The sequence below is a fragment of the Arvicanthis niloticus genome, chromosome 23, assembly GCF_011762505.2.
Source record: "Arvicanthis niloticus isolate mArvNil1 chromosome 23, mArvNil1.pat.X, whole genome shotgun sequence".
Lineage (NCBI taxonomy): Eukaryota > Metazoa > Chordata > Mammalia > Rodentia > Muridae > Arvicanthis > Arvicanthis niloticus.
The window spans coordinates 26,215,483-26,231,819 of record NC_133430.1 but is presented as its reverse complement, the minus strand read 5'-3'; the positions used below and the strand labels follow the sequence as shown (position 1 = coordinate 26,231,819).

The following is a 16,337-nucleotide window of genomic DNA, read 5'->3' as shown; positions in this document are numbered from 1 at the left end:
AATTAATTAATGTACTTCTGGAAATTTTTCCCCTCATGGACTGATATTTATACTTTCATTGCTATGTACAGTCTTGGATAAGATTGGGGTATATGGAGTTCAACATTTTTCATCCAATGCATATTTACTGAATGTCTACCATATGTGAGGAAGGGTGGAGCAAAAACACAGAGATCACTGGTGACAACTGTCATCATAGGTAAAGAAACACCGGGCTTTGGGGTATTAGAACTAGCTGAACCCTAAAAATAATCAATCATCGGTACCCCTAATGCAATAACAAAATGCAAAGCGACATCTGCTCCCCCACAGCACACACCCTGCATGTGATTCCCTCTGTGACCTTCACAGCCATGGCCAAGTGTGGGACACCAAGATGTGCCTATGGTCTAGAGGCTGAATTATGAGGAAATAATAAATGATTCAGATTGCTTTCAGCACATTGCATTTTATGGACTATAAAATACTTTATCAGTTGAAGAGCCTACCAAGTGAATTGAACTCTGCTTCTTATAATGCCATATGAAGTCAAAGGACTTCATAATATTTGAGCATTAATATTATTACCAAGCATTTTAATTTTTACGGTTTTACTTATGATAATTATTTTTTGAGAAACCTGGTACTGTACCAACTCCAGTCCATTTAATCATTTTTATTTTTCTCATGATGACTTTTAATTTTTACCTTTGGTTCCAGGGGACCCTTTGTAAAAGACCTTTAAGATTCTACTGCATGACACTTTATTAGTAAAGATATTAGGCACATAAAAAGACCAACAAATAGAAGGAAATGACAAAGACTTTGCATTGATGTAACTTTTAGTTTTGGATATCACACTGATAAGGTTCAGATATTTAAATAAAAATAACACATGACCACAATGATAATGACGACCCAACACGGGGCTTCAATACTTTCCCAAGTTTTATTCTTTCTCTAGTATCGAGATTTGCTGTAATACTTTTAACATTAGTCATTTTTACAGATGCAGTCATGAGACACTTTTCTATATATGTCTATATATACTTTGTGCTCTCAGTGTACATCTGCAAATATGCACACTGTGATTTTTTTTCATATTTTTAAATAGATATTTAACTCATAAGCTTGTTGGCAAGACACTCCTGAAAGACAATAAAACCGTGGAGAGAACCAGACGCTGTACTCCTTCAACCCATCACACTGACAGCAGAAAGGTGAGTGAACGTTTTGAATGGTCCGGTTAAATCAAGGGAAGAATTACTCAGAGTGTGGCCAGTGTCACTTTACAAGAACAGGCCCATTTATTTCTAGTTCTTAAAGTACAGAGACTTACTTACCAGCTTTATTGCTTAGAGGAGTTTTATTCCTTCCTGTATGTTAAAAATTTACCAAGAGAAGAGTCCCAGTGTTCCCAAGATATTTTATGTAGTTTCTAAACGACTGTTTCATGCAAAAATAAGCCCATCCAGGATTTGTATCAACGTTTTATACATTGCTATATTCCGCCGCGCAACAAGAACATGACAATCTTTACTTCTTCAAATATGCCTTTTTAGCACTGCATAGTATTTTGCCAGAAAGCAGCATTATACTGTATTCTGGTTTTCTAACTTTCCTTTATTTTGTGTGGTGCTAGAGCCCGAGCCCACGGTCTTACCTATGCTAGGCCGGCTCTTTACCCCTGAGCCACACCCCCAGTCGTGTTTTTCTGATTCACAGGGCTGCTGTGTGTAGTGTCTTGTGCATCTGTTTCTTGGGTTGGTAAGCCATCACTGAAATACACAGGACTTTGTTTCTTGAATTCGTTTTCACTCGAAATTATAACATAAGCCTCTTCTACCATGACCGCAGCCCGTTCAGTGAAAAGAATGTACTTCCCCTACGTTCTTCAACTGCAGGCATGTGGCTTCATTCTTATATTTTAAAATTCATCATTTTTCTAATAAATAAATGCAATCATGTACTGTTTATAGTTAGATAGTTAAAAGTATTCCCCAATACTAAATTTCTTCAAGTAAAGTTGTCAGAAAAAGTCTGATCCAGTTTCATGGGGTTTTGGGGTTTTTTTTTTTTTTTTGGCGGGGGGAGGGAAATAATGATGAAAACTGAAAACAGTATATTAAAAACCTGGACTTCAAAGTGCTTGCCATCCAACCACTGCACTGAGGGTGGCATGCAGAAACAATACAAGGCATGGGTCATAGTTATACTAATCCCTTTCCCACAGAGAGTTCATCTTGGCATGTCCATCCCGAGACAGCTGCAGCTCCTTCCGTACAGTCACAATTTTATTTTATTTTGAAGTTTTCATCCAAAAAGTTTACATCCACCTACCTTTTAGACTCAGTTTAGGGCCTTCCCCACTTTGGATCTTAGCAGTAATTTTAGAAAAGGTTCTCTGGAATTGCTTCTGTTGGTGAGCTCTGAAATCTACATCAGAGAGCAGTAATTCTAATGCAAGAAGGCAAAGGCCCTCACTTACCATTTGTAATGCATTTACGCGGTCCTGCAAAAGAAGCACAATACAGAATTATTAAAGCAATGCTGTATGTTTGCAGGCTTTCTGCCTACCTATTATTAGCTAGCAAAACATTATAATAAAAATGGAAAACTTCTTACTCGGATGATCTTAGCAAAAGAAAAACAGGCAGGAAGGACCTAGTTACCTCTTCATATTGAACCTATTAGTGGATAGGACCTCTGGCCTTAACGTAATAGTAAATGTAGTAAATTCACATCCAATTACTGAGAGGAATGGCTCTTATCATTACTGCTTTGTTCAAATTTTCCACTTAAGGATATGTGAGAGTTAGGTAAATGTGCTAGCATGACACAACTGGCTGGTAGAGTGGCACACAAATGACACTCACACACACTAGACCCTCAGGCAAACAGCGAAGCCTGTGCTTAGGAAAACTTAACATAACATATGAAAACATAACATCAACAGTTCAAAGTCATCCACAAATACTTATTGAGAATGATTTCCATGGAGCCAACCCTAACCCCTAGAGGGCCCTGCTATACAGTCACTCTATAGAGTAGCTATAGAATCTTAATTTATGGAAGTACTTGTTTTAAAGAAACCACAGACAGCAGCATTGCTTAACAAGCCAAATGATTGAGAAAAAAAAAGTTTTGAAGTCAACGCCTATAATAGCAACTCTCTAGAGGTAAAAGGTGTAAGCTGGACATATTCACCGAGTTTAAAACCTGGATTTGAGAGTCTGAAGGTCAAGATGAAGACCAGATTTTCCAGGGCCAGGGCCATGTATCTTTCTTTGGATATTTTGAGCAATTGGTGGAAATCTTTGGAATCTGTAATCTTTTCCTTTAATTAGATTAATGATTCATTCACCTCTCACCCTCCTCTCTGTAGGGTATCACAGGACTAGAGGCAGAATGAATGAGGCCTCAGCAGAAACCGAGGGCTCTCCCCCGAGAAATTCTGTAAGTGAATCCCCAGACCTTACATTGGGAAACTGAGCTGAATGACCTGCCAACATATGACCATGAGGACACAAGTTAGGATATTAGCATCGTATATTATGGAATGTCGACCCAAAGCTGGCTACTGAGAGACACAATTTTGTTCAATTCCATTTTGTGGGCATATTTAGAAGGACTTCATCTTGCCACCACCACCAGTTTCATTAAATCAGTATTCCCTGGTGACAAATTAGTGTCATATTTGAGCACATATGCATATGGCACCTGGAATGGTCTCTACATTCTTGTTACCAGGCTTCCTATTCACAGCAAACCCAGAGCAACACCAGTTAGCAATGTTTCACCATCTTGTGCAGTCTAAGCAGATAAGGCGCCCCCTGGCCACTATATACAAACTACTATGTAGGGATGCCAAATGTTTATAATCCTTATTGGACTTGAAGTTTGCCCCATACCATGCTCTGTAGGCTGATTTTGTATAACATTACTGTACTTTCAGAAAATACATTTCAAATGGCTTGAAATAAGCAAATTCATATAATGTCAAAACAAGAAGAACTTAATTTTATTTCCATCTGCTTTCATTCTTATCACACTTACGGCAAAGATAATCTGATCCATGCTGTATGTCTGAATTACATCTAAGTATTTGTATGATTTGTAAACACGTGTCTAGTCAAGGACTATGGACCCAAACAGTCAAAAACATCATCTGTTTAAAACATGAAGGCGTATCAGCACTCCATCCACATGCAGCTTACTATTGTTGACTTGTCTGCAGCCTACTTGCTTCACAAGAGGTAATGAAGTCAGGGTGCAATGAAAAATGAACGCCAAAAAAAAAAAAAAAAAAAAAAAAAAAAGTCAGGGGAGCCTGCGCTTGCCACAAGACTGACCACCTGAGTTTGACCTGTGGGACCCACACGGTAGGAGACAATCAACTCTTAGATGTTATCTATAGACCTCTATAGGCATGACCCCATGCACACACAAATAAAACAGATGTGGAGTGTTTTAAAATAAGAAAATACAAAGTTCTTAGTAACCTACATTGTATTCATTCCAGTTGTCAACCAACAACAGCTAATATGAGTCTAGTCATTGTTCCCATTATTGAGCATGGTCTAAACCGCATAGTTTCAAAGTTTCAATTGTAGAACACAATACAGACTCCTTATCTTTTTTAAGTTTCATGATTTAAAAAATTATGAATCGAAAATAATACACCTAGCCAATAATGCAAGCACTGCTCTACTAAATGTTTCAGTGGTAAGGTTTGGTTTTAGGGGGTTTTCCCCCTTTTTCGTTTTCTCTTTGAATTGTCAGATTTTGTTTCCATAGATTTTTATCTCTGAGCATCATTTGCACTCTTAACACCCTTTAAAACCCTTATTTCTAGTCTAAACCTTGAAAAGCATAGTGACATGAAAGGGGTAGTTAAAGACTGGAGAAGACAGACTCCACAGTAATGAAGATATCATTACTGTTATAGATTTGGGTATCTGATGAAAAGACAACTTCCCAGGAAAATGCACACTGTATACGATACACTCTTACATAATTTTGTATGGGCTTTTAGGACAATGGGAGACTCCGCAGAGCTATCTAAGGTCCACCAATTCATTTACTGTATATAAAAACATCAAAAAATAAGATGTAAGAATAGCATACAAATAAATTATTGAATTAAGCAAATCTACTCCTGCTTTATGAAATATTTCTGGATAAACAATACCAGTAATTAGGATAAAAGAAACAAGACTAATGCAGAGGCAAAAATATTCATTTCTAAGGGGAATATAAGATTAAACAACAACAATATCAAAAAAGAAATCAAAGGAGAAAGTTCCTTCAAATATTTGGAAGAAACAATGTTTAGGGAGGATAAAGTTGACAGTGTTATCACTGGTGTGTGTGTGTGTGTGTGTGTGTGTGTGTGTACATGATTAGATAATTCATTTTCTACCATTCTTTTAATCTAAGCAAAGTTAAAGAAACATCTACAGTGGTAACAAAGAATAATTTCAATATTTACAAGACTGCCACACACAGGCTGCACAGTCACTGGCTTAAAAGGGCAGGGCTAACAGCTATTCTTACACATGACTCTCATACACTATCTAGTGAGGATAATGCAGCTAGACGTTGTGTTCTAATTTATTCTGAGCCTGACAGGTCATGTAGACAGAGCTATATTTGGGAGGAAGCTTACAGCATGCATACTGTTAAAACATATTTTAACTTTTTAGGATGAGGTGAACCCTCTGCTGTGAACCATAAATATTCATTTACTTATGGTCAAAATGGAGTGTGCATTAAAATTCAGGACTGAACAGAGGCAAATTCATTACTATCACTGCAGATGGGTAGGGACTGGCAGCCAGGTTGGAAATGAGCATGGAATGGATCGCTGGTATCGGAATGGTGGATCACTACCAGTTCACTTGGAATCAGCTGAACCAATCAATTTGACACATTGAATTACTTATCACATTTAAGAGATGAATTAGAAGCTTACGGATTAAAATAATAAGAATTCATCTGCCACAGAAATGTACAGTTGGAGACCCCTACTGTCCTCATTACAATCGCACAGCGTGTTCAGAGAAGGGCTCTAAATGTATCCCGAACATAGGAGAAAACAACACTGGCATACAAACATCAGATGAATCTGTTCCATACCAAAGCTTTACACATAAAACAATTTGGCAGTTCTCTTTATAAATAGGGGATAATGATGGGGGTATAGTTTTTAAAAAGAAAACCCCACAGTACGGACATCTTCCTATTAAAAGCACATAGCCTATGCTCGAAGGCAACTGCTCAGCTTCACTCCAAAGACCACTACACAAGGCCCCTCTTTTCAACACCAACTCTTCTGTGTGTACATGTACACATGTGTGTACATGTACACATGTGTGTGCATGTGGAGGCCAAGTGTCAATGTTGGGTGTCTACCTCAATCACTCTCTGCCTCATTTTTTAGATAGAGCTTTTCACTGAATGTGGAACTCAATCATTTGGCTCCACTAACTAGGTGGCAAGCCTGAAGCCCTCTCTCTCCAGTTCCCCATTGCTTTCACTATAGCTATATACAAAAATGTCCAATTTTGTAAGTGGTGATGGAAAACAAGTCCGCATGCTTGTATTGCACGTAGATTACAAACTGAGCCATCTCACCAGGTCTAATGTCAACTCTCTCTAGGGGACAATCATCTGTACCTGCTAATCCTTTAACAAAGGGTATTTTAAGGGACAAAATGCACATAGTATATACATTTTTCCTTCAGGGCATTTCCTCATAGCAAGCTGTTGCAATGAACTGTTTGTTAGTTATTCAATAATTAAACTAACAAACAAAAAAAACAAACCAACAAAAAAGTAGACATAACCTCAAAAGCATTCTTTTCCAAACGTCAAGATAGTCCAAAGAATGGAAGAACAAAGCTTTTATTGAGTGTCACCAACAAGGTATTTCCCAGGGGGATTTCAATAAAACGAAGATGAAAAAATAGTCTCAACAGAGAAACATCAAAAGCTTTTACAATCTAGAATAAATTGACTCTGAATAAACTACATGCAATTATGATGTATACATGAAATTGCATGCTCCCTTTCAATAGGCAAACAAAGTTAGCCTAGCCTATACTCTGAAAACTTGAGATTAGATAGTACCAGACAGAAGGCACTGGTGTGCCAATCATCCAATGCTCAATTTACCCATCACTGGGCACAGTTTATTGTCACCACAGCTCCCTAGATACTACCTATGAATTTGTCATTTCATTAGCTGCTTATATGCTTTTTTCAAACTAACCTATTTCATGGTCCAAAACAATAAATCAAAACTAATGAAAGAAATGAAAAAAAAAAAAAAAACCAACAGTAACACATGAAGGTTTTATTTTAAAATGCTGTCACTAAATGATAAAACAGACTTACCAAGAAAAGCAAGTTTAAAGGGATATGTCAAATCCTGGCCTATACAGAGTGTCTAATAATAAACCATTGTCATCTGGCCTGGTGTGGCAAGTGTCTGAGACAATCATAGGATTTAAAAGCAGACTCAAAGAGTATCCTCTACTTTCCCAGTACCTTCTCTTGGGTATTATTGATGCCAAGATGGAGACCTGTGGGCTAGCAGCTGTTTTCTATGCCTTCTTTCTGCTTCAATCTCAGATTAGCACTTAGACTGTGGTTTTGCTTGTTATGAGGTCATTGCTGACCATAAGTCGGTTTGCTGTTCTGGAGAAGGTAGCAGTGTACTCTCACAAGGATGGGGTACGGTTTAGTGTCTACTGCTGAGGCAAATGCAGAAGGGCCTGAGTGATGGCTTGTGAAGTGGGGAATGGAATGGGAGTGGTGGTGAGTGAAGCTTTGCAGATTTGTCTCTAGACTTCAGATTGGAAAATACAACCTGAAAGGAGGGAACTGAGGTTTGTTTCAAGACGCTATAAATTCTTTCACTTAACTCTATAAAACTAATACTAAAATTAGGTTTTTTTTCACTCCATTTCAAAATAAAAAAGCAACAACTTTTATTTTTTAAAATGAAGGATCGTTGTAAGATTCCTCCTTTAAGACACAAAATAATGGGGTGTGTAGGTATGTGTCTACAAAATGTACCTTAAAGAGATAACGAAGATGGAAGGTAGTATTATCTTTCTCCTGGGAGTGCACAATTCCATATTGAAATGGCTACTTGTAGGAAAAAAAGGGCTATGGTCAGTGTGTGGCATCTGGGCTACAGCACGAGGGAAAACTATCAGCAGAATAAAATATAGCCTGTGGCTGCGGCTGGGTCAATATAAATGACAGCTGATATGATTTCTAAGATGAACTATTCCCAGAGAGACAGGCAAGAATAGCAGTTGGGGAGTAGAGGAAGAAAGCCAGCAACTCAGAACCCAACACATCATAATTTTCTCAAAGACTTATTTACACTTAGCAACACAGAGTACAGCTCTCCAGCTGTGAGACTAGTCACACATTTGCAACAACAACAACAAAATCTCTGAAGCCTGAACAGGTCAAATTGCAGTGTTGATTATGGCACAGCTTATAAACAAGTTTGTGTCATGAAGAATGTGTAGGAAATATTAGGATGGTCTTACATTTTCAGATAGAAAGGGGATGTGAACCTGAAAGCCTTCAAATGCAGCTGGACAGCCCCCGACTGCAGCAAAGGAGAACCCTGCAGATGACGTCTCCTTTGCAGCCCTAAAAGGCACACATGCCCTGGGCTTCTTGGATGAAAATGATAACAAGAAACCCCATATAAGCAAGGACCCTTTGGCCCAAGCTCCTTCCTCATGAAAACTAAGTTACAGTCTTGGCATTGTAAGGGTGTCCCATGGGTGACACAGTTGAGTCTTAAATAGCACAACCACACAGTCCACCCTCGTGATTAAATGGCTCATCTCTGTGCAATTCCAACAATCTGCATCCTAGTTTACACAGAGTGTCATTGACTCAACCCTCTTCAGGGTGTGGCTACGTTCCACCCACATGTTCTTAGGTGCAGCTACTTCTCAGTGTTACGTGCCAAAGGGGCTGTAGCTGAGGACAGTCAAGACCTGAGCTAGACAGTTTAGAGCAAACTATTTGGCTTTGTGTCATACAGTCTTCTCTGTTTAGCTTTAATTAAAACACTATTATTAGTCTGTATTTCCTAATACACACAGAGAGTCACAGAAGAAAGGTGGGGAACAGATACAAAATAAACCTCAGATTATCTACTCTTGTGCAACCAATGGGTAACTATTTTTTTTAGATCTAACAATATAGAGGAAAACCACACATGAATGACTTGTTTACACGTGCTTATAGGAAGGGTACCCGAGGGCTGGATTATCCTGTATGCCCAAAAATAAAGCACATGCATTTTCCAGCTATTCAATTTAAATATCCTAAACATTCCTATCTATGAAATACTTAACTGCTTTATCTTCAAATTGAGCTGCATTCTGAGTATTCACTGCAGACTGACTAGCTTCTTCCCAAGGTGGAAGTTTAAATAGCAGATTCGGCTGTTTAAGAGAGATGGGAGTTATGAAAGAGTATGAGAGCTCTCTTATCTTAAAGTTATTGGGAGTGCTCAAAATAGTATAGCGATAAAAATAACATGAGGACACCATAATTTCCAACTAATTTTTGAAATTTTACATTTAGAGAAAATAGCATCATACAGTGTTTTTAAGTGGTCCCCCCAGAGAAGTCCTTATTGCACTTAAAACCACAAAGTCTAGAGAAATCATCACTTGAGATTCTAAACATTGTTCCTCTAGGATGACAAAGAACACCAGGATTTAGCTTAATGTGCCCAAGTTGTCTTGATTTCACAAAACTGCATTGGAAAAAAAAAAAAAAAGAAAAAGAATAGTCAGTTCCCAGGGCTAAGAAGAGAGGGAATACGTAGAATTATGGCTTTTCAATAGCCACCCTGGGCAGTCTCAGCAACCATGAGTGTTGCTCAGACTCTCAAGTTTACCGTAGATAAGGGGAACATCCAGGATGCTCGTGATTTTAGACCAGGGAGGTCTGATCATGTGACATTAGACTTTCCTTCTCTGCCAAGTTACTCTAAATTCTACCATTAGAAATTTTATCTTATGTAGAAGTGAAAGATTTATTCCCACTGTCCCTGTGCAGTTCATCTCTCAAAGTGCAAGCACTTTTCCATTAGATTACCATGAAGCTAGTCCAGGAGTTGGGAGAGTAGGGAGATCCAGACAGCTACCTGTTTTCACAGGATCATGAACTGAAACAGTCATTATATTTTTATTTGGTTGAATAAAACCAAAGGAGAGCACTACTGTGTGAAATTGTATGAAATCAAATGTCAGTGTCCCTAAACTAAGCTTTACTGGAACATAGCCTGGTGATGGCCTATGCCCTGTCTACAGTGTTTTCCATGATACAGTGCATAGCTCAAGCATAAGACAGGAACATGTGAAGGTAGTTAGAATCTGAACTTTTCAGCAAAGCATAGTGGCCACAAAAAGATGTTGATGTCTGTTAAGAATCTCTTTCTACTTGACAGAGGTCACTGTGTGTTTCTAGAGAGGATAGAATGATATGTTTACACACACACACACACACACACACACACCACATACAGTGTGGCAGGGAGAGGAGAGAACAGTAAGAGAAGAGGAGAGAACAAAGAGCACTGTATTATTTTACAACTTTACTAATTACAAGTTGGATGTGCACAGATGCCAATGCTCAGACTAGAGACTATTCCTCAGGACACTGTTTATTCCTTTTAGAACGTTTTATTTTTCATTTTCTTCCAACGCCTTATTTCCTGTCTCCCCCCCCTTCTTCATTTCCACTAATTTATTTATTTAATTCCTTCACACTTATTGAGATAGGCATTGTGTTAGGCATAAGATCAATACGGAAGATAAAGTCTGTCTTTCTTTGTGGAGCTCACATTTCAACAGACAGCAAAGATATAAATAAAGAAGGTATGCAGGGATTGTCCCTGTGATACGGGCTGGAGGTTTACTGTGCGTAGGCTGGGAAGGTTTAGTCCTTATAGAGACAGTATCTGAGGTGATGCTTAAAAGATGGAAAGGAGAAAGCCATGGAAAGATCTAGGGAGAAGTAAATCACAAGAGTAGGTAGTGATGCAAAGGGTCAGAGATCAGGACTGTCGTTAATCCCAAGGCTGGAAAACAAAAGGGGCACCGTACTGTCTACTGAAACATCTCTTTCAGTTGCCTACATAAAATAACAACACCAGTTTTTCAACTTTAGGTATCAAAACTTGTTTTAGCTCCTTTTAGCATATGTTCTTAATTTTAATATTCCCTCAAACTCCCAAAAGCAGATTGTTATTAATTTTATTTAAAGTAAAAAACAAACTAAGAACTATGTTAGTGTTGAATTTCAAATCATGCGTACATAAAGCATAGTCTGCAATACAAGTGTACTTCAAATGAATCTAATTCCCCCCGACCTTTTCCTCTTTATTGACTCTTTATTTCTTCTGCTATGTATGCCAGGCTGGCCTCAAAACTGCAACCCTCCTGTCTCAGTCTCCTAAGTCCTATTATAAACATTCTTGAAAAAAAAAAAAAACATGTTAACCAAACCCTCATCTTAATGGTCCTGGGAAAGACAATATGCTGACCTTGAGGTTTTGTAATAATCCTAAATAAGTAATAAGTCCTTTATAGTTATCATGGCTATTTTGTATGCAGTTTTAGATATACACTAGAACTCTCTTCTGAGACATCTCCTTAAAATTCCTTATGCCACAAAAGCACTCCTTGAACCGTGTCTTTAAAAACCTTTCAGATGACAGGACAACAATGTAAATAAAGTATCCAATAAAAAACTGTTATTTGTACACAATTTTATACTTACTTCGCTACCCAATAAAAAGGAACATATTTTTGCTGTCTGTGTTTTTAAGTAGGTTCTAATATCAAGCCAGCTGTAACACATGGGTTTAAACTCACTAGGGGAATAGCAGGAGGATGAAGAAACAACCTTAAAGGTAATTAGCTGAGACACCATGAGACAGGACATGGCTTTGGTGCTGGGATCACACTTCTTTGAGCTGTAGGCTGCAACATGCTCCTCCTCACTGTCAGGGAGCACAAGTCAGCCATGGCTCCCTGCACTTGTGGCAAATCTATTGGTTCTCTTCTAAAAAGTATGTCCAGTCAACTGGAATGGGTCTAAAGGTCGGAGATGACACGTAGGCAGAGTTTTCTACCTCCCTTCATGAATAATACAGAGAGATTAAGATATTACATGTCATTTACTGACACATTAATGTTGTGCTGTAAAATAAAATAGTAAAGTTCTACGAAATTAAATCCAGAAACAAATGTAATACAGACTCTGGGAAACAGGACTGCATTAGAGCTACTTTTAGCATCTGAAGACAATCATGGATTATGATATGAGGAAATGCTTAATAGCCATTTTCCAGCTCATTTTAGTTTTATCGCCTTTTACACAATTTAACATTTATGGAAATGTTTGAATGGTGCCTTTAATTTTTGCCAGAATATTTTGAATATTGGTTTAAAGCCTGAAACTGAAGACGCCTGAGGAGGGTTTTAATAACAACTTTCTTCAGTCTGTTTATTTAAAACATGATGAATTAGCACAAAGCAAAGGTGCATAACTGAAAAGAGAAAAATGATACTTTCTCCTTCCTAGAAGGGTTTGAGGTTTCTGGATTGTTCAGCATCTTGAACCAAGAAATGAAATCTTGCTTGCCCATTAGTAGCCAAATCTGTCTGATATTGTCCTGGCTACTGTAAGTGTATAAACTTGGTATCTAAGAGCTCATGAATAGTTTTAAAATTATAGAAAGTCAGCAAGATGCTTCATTAATGCTGAGTCATTAGTGTTGCCCAAGATATTTAATGTGCTCAAAATACTCACAAAATTTCCTATAATCTTTTATTTTGTAGAAATAGAATGCTAGTGTTTTAATCAAGTGTCTGTCAATCAATCATTATAAAATGAAAAAAAGTAATGATGATGAGGAGGAGGAGGAAGAAGAGAAGGAGGAGAATGAGGAATAGAAGGAAGATGAGGAAAGAAGAGAAGGAGGAAAAGTAGGAAAAGGAGGAGGAGAAAGAGGAGAAAAAGGAGGAAGAAGAGGAGGGGGAGGAGGAGAATTCAGACATCACAAGTGGCGGTTGTAGTTGTTGGTAACTCTGCACACTACAGTACTTGAGACATGTTAAGTGCATGCAAGGCACTGGAGCCAGCTGGACTTTTATTGGCTACATAAGTGTTTTCATTTATCAACAAGAACAGAAATATCTACCTTAGAGGACTGTGTGAGGCCTAAATGGCATAGTCTTCTGCCAGCACAGCGAACTACTCTATAACTACCGATTCAGAACTTTCCCTCCTCCTTTGATGCACAGCACATTACTCTGGGATGATTTGACACAATCTTCTTTGCTGCTCGTGTAGTTGGCTTTGTTTTTTGAGACATGTCACACTCTGTAGTCTAGGCTGGCCTGGAACCTGAGGGGCAATCCTCTACCTAATAAGCATGACCTACCACATTCATTTGATTTAGCCCAGTCTTGACAAGAACTAGTAAACACCACTGAAATGTTTGTTAGATTTAAACATAGTGAGTTTTCAAGAACCGACACTCACAAATCTTCTACAATATTTCTCCACATTCCAAAAACTCAGTCAGAGACTGGGAAGGGCAAGAACACAAAAATGACAACTATAGATTTTTTGCTTGTTTGTTTGTTTGTTTGTTTTGGGGTTTTTTTTTTTTTGTTTGTTTGCTTTTTAGCAACATCCAGTTCACGTTTACAAACTCAAGAGAGTCATTTCATGGGTCAATGGAAATTTGTTCTAACTGAAAGGCATTAGCGTGGTGTGGTTTCCAAGTTAGCTGCTTAAAATGCTTCTTTAAAATGTTACCAGAAGGTAGAAGAAAATAGACTGATATGGTTGCCTTCCAACATCTTAGGCCCATTTAGGGGTGTCATGTGACATGTATATGTGGGACACTATTAGGAGGCACAGTGCAAGTGGGAATGCCCCAGGTGTAAGGGGACTGTTGACTCTGGAGACTTGTAGACTCTGCCAGACAAGCTCAGCACCATTAAACGCGATGATGAGCTGAGATCGTCTCTCGTTTTTATTTTGAAGCAAACACAGGCTGCTGTGTAAATCCACGCCTGTGCCCTGGCGCCCACAGTGGGCTCTGAGCTTGCCATCGAGGAATGTGTGCTGCCTCTGTGGAGTCGGCTGCAAGGGAGGTGGTGCATGAAAATGCATAAATCACTCTTGTGAGGGCGATTTATAAAGTCTGAAAAAGATACCCACTGAAAGTATTTTAGTAACTTTCTGTTACAGAGTGGAATTGGGGCTTTTAAAGACTGTGCTTTGTCTCACGCTTCGTAAAAGTCTCCAAATGGCGCCTCTGTTTTAGGCCTTCACGTTGGCTGGACTCGGAAAACTGCTGAGTCCTGAGGACCCGTGCTTTCACACTGGTAAATAAACAGAGCTCAGCTCACTTTTATATTTCTTTTAGTCTCAAAAGAAAATGGCCTAGTCAAACAACCTCTATGTATTAGATGATAGAAGACTTCTCTTGGGGTATTCTATTTTCAAGTTTTATTCCGTCATAAATTGGAATTAAAATTAAGTTGCCTCTTTCAGGTAAAAGAGGATGATAAAATTTAATGAGCACTAGAATATCAGGTGGAATCCACTTTACTGATCTTGCTTCCTTACTCTCTAGAGGCCTCCTGATGTAGTAAATTGAAGTGTGCAAATCTAATGAGCTGAGACCCTGCCTCACCCCGAGACATGCGGCTAATGTTCACCTCTGCCGAGACCTCATACGGAATGTGAGGCTTGGCAAGTCTCTTCGCCTCTTGAGAAAAGAGTGACTTTACTGAGCTATCAACTGTCTTGCCTTCCAAATGGCAAAGGGGGTGCCCCTCCATGCTCGTAATCATGCCTGCTTATTTTTGCTGATGCATTGCTTAGGATTCCCTAGTCCCATGTCTTAGAACAAACAAACACATAGTCATTTGCCTGAGTTCTACAGGTTGCATCCTCGGAAGGCTTTGTGTGTAGATGTGGAATGTGATACATTCTGGTTTCTAGGTAGATAGAAGTTCCACTGTAACCCTCAAGAGTCATCCCTAGGAACGGACAGGCCGTCAGATGGCCTTCCAGCTTAATAGAACCTTAAACAGTTAATTCCAATTTGTCAGTTTTTCCAACTGACGATTCTAAAAATATACATCACAGCTCCCAAGAAAATGAGTATTTCTGGGGCATGAACTGCTCCAATTCATCTGTCTGAGAAGATAGAACCCACTTCCCCATTACATCCTTTTAAAAGTAAGTTTGGAGGGACACTTAGCAGCTGCCCACCCCTTCATTTGTGCACTGAGAGACAGCAGAAGCATTTGGTACCCTACAGTCCAGTGGACATGATTGATGGCAGAAGACTGGAAATGACCAAGGCAGTCTATCAGAAGCCCAGTCTCTGCCATGGTTGTTTAGCAATAGGACTAGCTAGCTCCTGGGCCTGCTGAGATATTAATATACTATCTTGTTAGCTTCTGCCAGGGCATTTATTTCTGTGTGTCGATCACATTTATGGTGGTTTCTCTTGCCCAGTTATCTCCAGCAATGTGCCTGCCAACTCTATATTACTATTCTCTATTATAAAACCCTCTAGATTAATGTTTGTCATGCTAGTTAAAAAAATAAAAACCTATAAATTTATTCCTTATTCTATTTTTTCCTCTTAATATTAATATTCTGTACTGCCACGGACTGCTCCTAAGCGGCCAGCACAAAGTAAAGGGTGGAGAAAATGTTATTCATTATAAATTATTGCCAGCATGCCATGGAGGTGAGAAAACCGAAAGCCAATACCTACCCCTCCAACTTTAAAATAGTTGTAAAAGCTATCATCATCATCATCTAATTCTTCAAATAGAAGACTCAAAACTATTTTTAAAAGTCGACTAAAACAAATTTAATGTTATAATGGGTCATCTGAAAGGGAGAATGTTATTATTAGTTAATGTATTTCAGGGAATAGTTCTGAAAAATATCTTCTAAAGATTAACATTACATTACACTACACCCCAGTAAAGAATTTTGTTAATTATGAACTGCATTGTAACCGTCTAGCTGTCAACAATATTTATCTCCACTGTCTGTGATAGCATTCACTTCCTGCCATTCCATCCTTCCCTGCTACCTCTTCATACACTTGCCAAAGGTATGCCTGTACCGCCCTCACCTAGTACAGTTAATGGAGGATGGAGGCAGAACAGTAGGAACAGAAGTGAAGGGAGGAAGAAGGTAAGACAGAGGCAGGGAGAAAGAGGGATGAGTGAGAAACCTGTGTGTCCTTGTCAATGTTT

At 38.7% G+C, this 16,337-nt stretch overlaps 1 protein-coding gene across 3 annotated transcripts in view; it reads right to left on the bottom strand.

Moving 5' to 3' along the window:
* The window catches only part of Cep128 (centrosomal protein 128), a 342,449-nt gene that overhangs the window by 57,225 nt on the left and 268,887 nt on the right, over window positions 1–16,337 (bottom strand). For 2 of the 3 annotated variants that reach the window (XM_076921486.1, XM_076921489.1), the window contains exons 22-23: window positions 9,375–9,464; window positions 2,468–2,491 (exon numbers count right to left, since the gene is read on the bottom strand). In XM_076921486.1, the coding sequence (XP_076777601.1) occupies window positions 2,468–2,491; window positions 9,375–9,464 (114 nt within the window). The remainder of the gene's footprint in view (window positions 1–2,467; window positions 2,492–9,374; window positions 9,465–16,337) is intronic. The other variant, XM_076921487.1, reaches the window with a different exon arrangement.